Below are 2,395 nucleotides of genomic sequence, written 5' to 3' on the forward strand. Positions count from 1 at the left end.
AATATTGTCCCCCTGACTTACTGAAACGGTTGGAGAAAGAGTTCATTGACCTTAAACAAGGAGATTTGACTATGGTGCAGTATGAGACCCAGTTCAACATGAAGGCACGTTTTGCTTCACGTTTCGTTACCTCTGAACAACACAAGATTGAACATTTTGTTGACGGTCTAAGGAGAGAGATTAAAGAATTTGTATCAAATCATGATCTTACAAGTTTTCAGAGAGCGGTTGAATGTGCTAGACGACGAGAACATGAACTTTCTCTTTATGGTGAATCCACACCCGAACCAAAGAGACAGAGAACTAAAATAACAACTTCTGTACCTGCAAACCGACCTAATCGATCTTTCACCCCCAAGAAGGAGTCAGTCTCAGAGTGCTCCTCGAGCCCCATCTCGAGCCTATTCCATGCAGGTATAATATTGTGAATACARGTGAAGTGAGTATATGAATTGTAGAACTAATACAAATTTATTGCAGTCAAACACACCTTGCGCATGCCAACGATGTGGCAAGGCGCACTCGGGACGATGTTTCTCTGAGCCGTCCAAAATTTCATGTTATTCCTGTGGTGAACTTGGGCATATTCGTACAAATTGCCCAAGACGAGACCGAGCGTGTTATACTTGTGGAGTTTATGGACATCGTCAGCTTAATTATCCAAATGCCCAACGTGAGGATAGTAAGGCCTCAGTACGACAATCAATGGTGGGGGGTTCCTCAACCCGAAAGGAGGAAGTCCAAGAGCAAAAGTTAGAGCGTTCCAGATCACAGCAGAGGAGGCTCGGGAGGAGCCGGAGCTCGTCACTGGTATATTTTTCGTGAATTCTCATCCTGCACGTATATTGTTTGATTCTGGTTCTACGTATTCCTTTATGTCGCATGCCTTTGTTCGTTTTCTCGAATTTGTTCCTGTACTTTTTGATAGACCGTTTTCTATGGATACCGCTAGTGGAACCTCTTTAGTAGCTTATAGAGTATTCAAATATTGTACATTAGTATTGGAGGATCAAAATTTCTCAGTAGACTTAATCCTTATGTATATTTGTGGTTTTGATGTGGTTATTGGTATGGATTGGTTAGTAGCAAATCGGGCGGATATTATTTGTGTACAACGGATGATCCGAATACCAGTTAGTGAAGGAGATTATGTTATGTGTATGGAGAAAAAGGGGTCGGCGACATCAAGGTAATTTCTGTACTTAAAGCTCGTCGATATTTATCTAAGGGGTGCACTTCTTTCATGGCATATGTTCTAGATGCCACTAAAGAAAGAAACAAGTTGGCCAAGGATGTACCCGTGGTATGTGAATTTCAGGATGTCTTTCCTGATTATTTGCCTGATCTACCACCGGACAGGCAAGTAGAGTTTCGAATTGATCTTGTACCAGGTGCTGCACCTATTGCACGGACACCCTATCGTCTTGCCCCGGTAGAAATGAAGGAAATGATGAGCCAATTACAGGGATTATTGGATAAAGGTTTCATCCTACCGAGTACTTCACCTTGGGGTGCTCCGGTGTTATTCGTGAAGAAGAAAGATGGTTCATTTCGCATGTGTATTGATTACCGCGAGTTAAACAAAGTAACAATCAAGAATAAATATCTGTTACCTCGTATTGACGATTTGTTCGATCAACTGCAAGGAGCAAGTTATTTTTCCAAGATCGATTTGAGATCCGGATACCATCAACTCAAGGTACGGGATGAAGATGTACCAAAAACGGCTTTCCGTACCCGATACGGACACTATGAGTTCTTGGTAATGCCATTTGGTCTAACGAATGCTTCGGCTGCATTCATGGATTTGATGAATCGAGTATGTCGGTTTATGCTCGACAAGTCTGTCATTGTCTTCATTGATGACATACTTGTGTATTCTAAGTCAGAAATTGATCATGCTACGCATCTCCGACAGATGTTGGAGTTTCTAGAGAAATTATATGCCAAGTTCTCGAAATGCGAATTCTGGCTCAGAAAGGTACAATTCTTAGGGCATGTGATCTCCGGTGAGGGTATCTCCGTCGATCCATTTAAAATTGAGGCAATTCAGAATTGGGAACAACCGAAGAATGCCTCAGAGATCCGCAGTTTTCTTGGATTAGCGGGTTATTACCGACGATTCATAAAAGACTTTTCAAATATTTCCGTTCCCCTTACTTCACTCACTCGCAAAGCTGTGAAGTTTGTATGGAATGAAGAACAAGAGAAAGCTTTTTCAGCTCTTAAAAGCTTGTTTGACGAGCGCTCTGATTCTTGCCTTACCCGAAGGTAATGATGACTATGTGGTTTATAGTGATGCGTTGAAGTTGGGATTGGGTTGCGTATTGATGCAATGAGGCAAGGTGATTGCGTATGCCTCCCGACAGTTGAAGGATTATGAAAAGAACTACCC

At 42.1% G+C, this 2,395-nt stretch overlaps 1 protein-coding gene across 1 annotated transcript; it reads left to right on the top strand.

The window, feature by feature from the left end:
- Positions 1–71: 71 nt before the first annotated feature.
- On the top strand, positions 72–2,271 carry LOC112505422 (the record flags this gene model as incomplete). Its single annotated transcript, XM_025109332.1, has 4 exons — positions 72–414; positions 459–752; positions 1,260–1,481; positions 1,890–2,271. Coding segments are annotated over exons 1-4 (1,241 nt in total), but the record flags the coding sequence as incomplete, so codon positions are not given.
- Between the last annotated feature and the right edge of the window lie 124 nt (positions 2,272–2,395).

Source organism: Cynara cardunculus, unplaced genomic scaffold (genome assembly GCF_001531365.2).
Source record: "Cynara cardunculus var. scolymus isolate 2C unplaced genomic scaffold, CcrdV1 Un_Scaffold_10762, whole genome shotgun sequence".
NCBI lineage: Eukaryota > Viridiplantae > Streptophyta > Magnoliopsida > Asterales > Asteraceae > Cynara > Cynara cardunculus.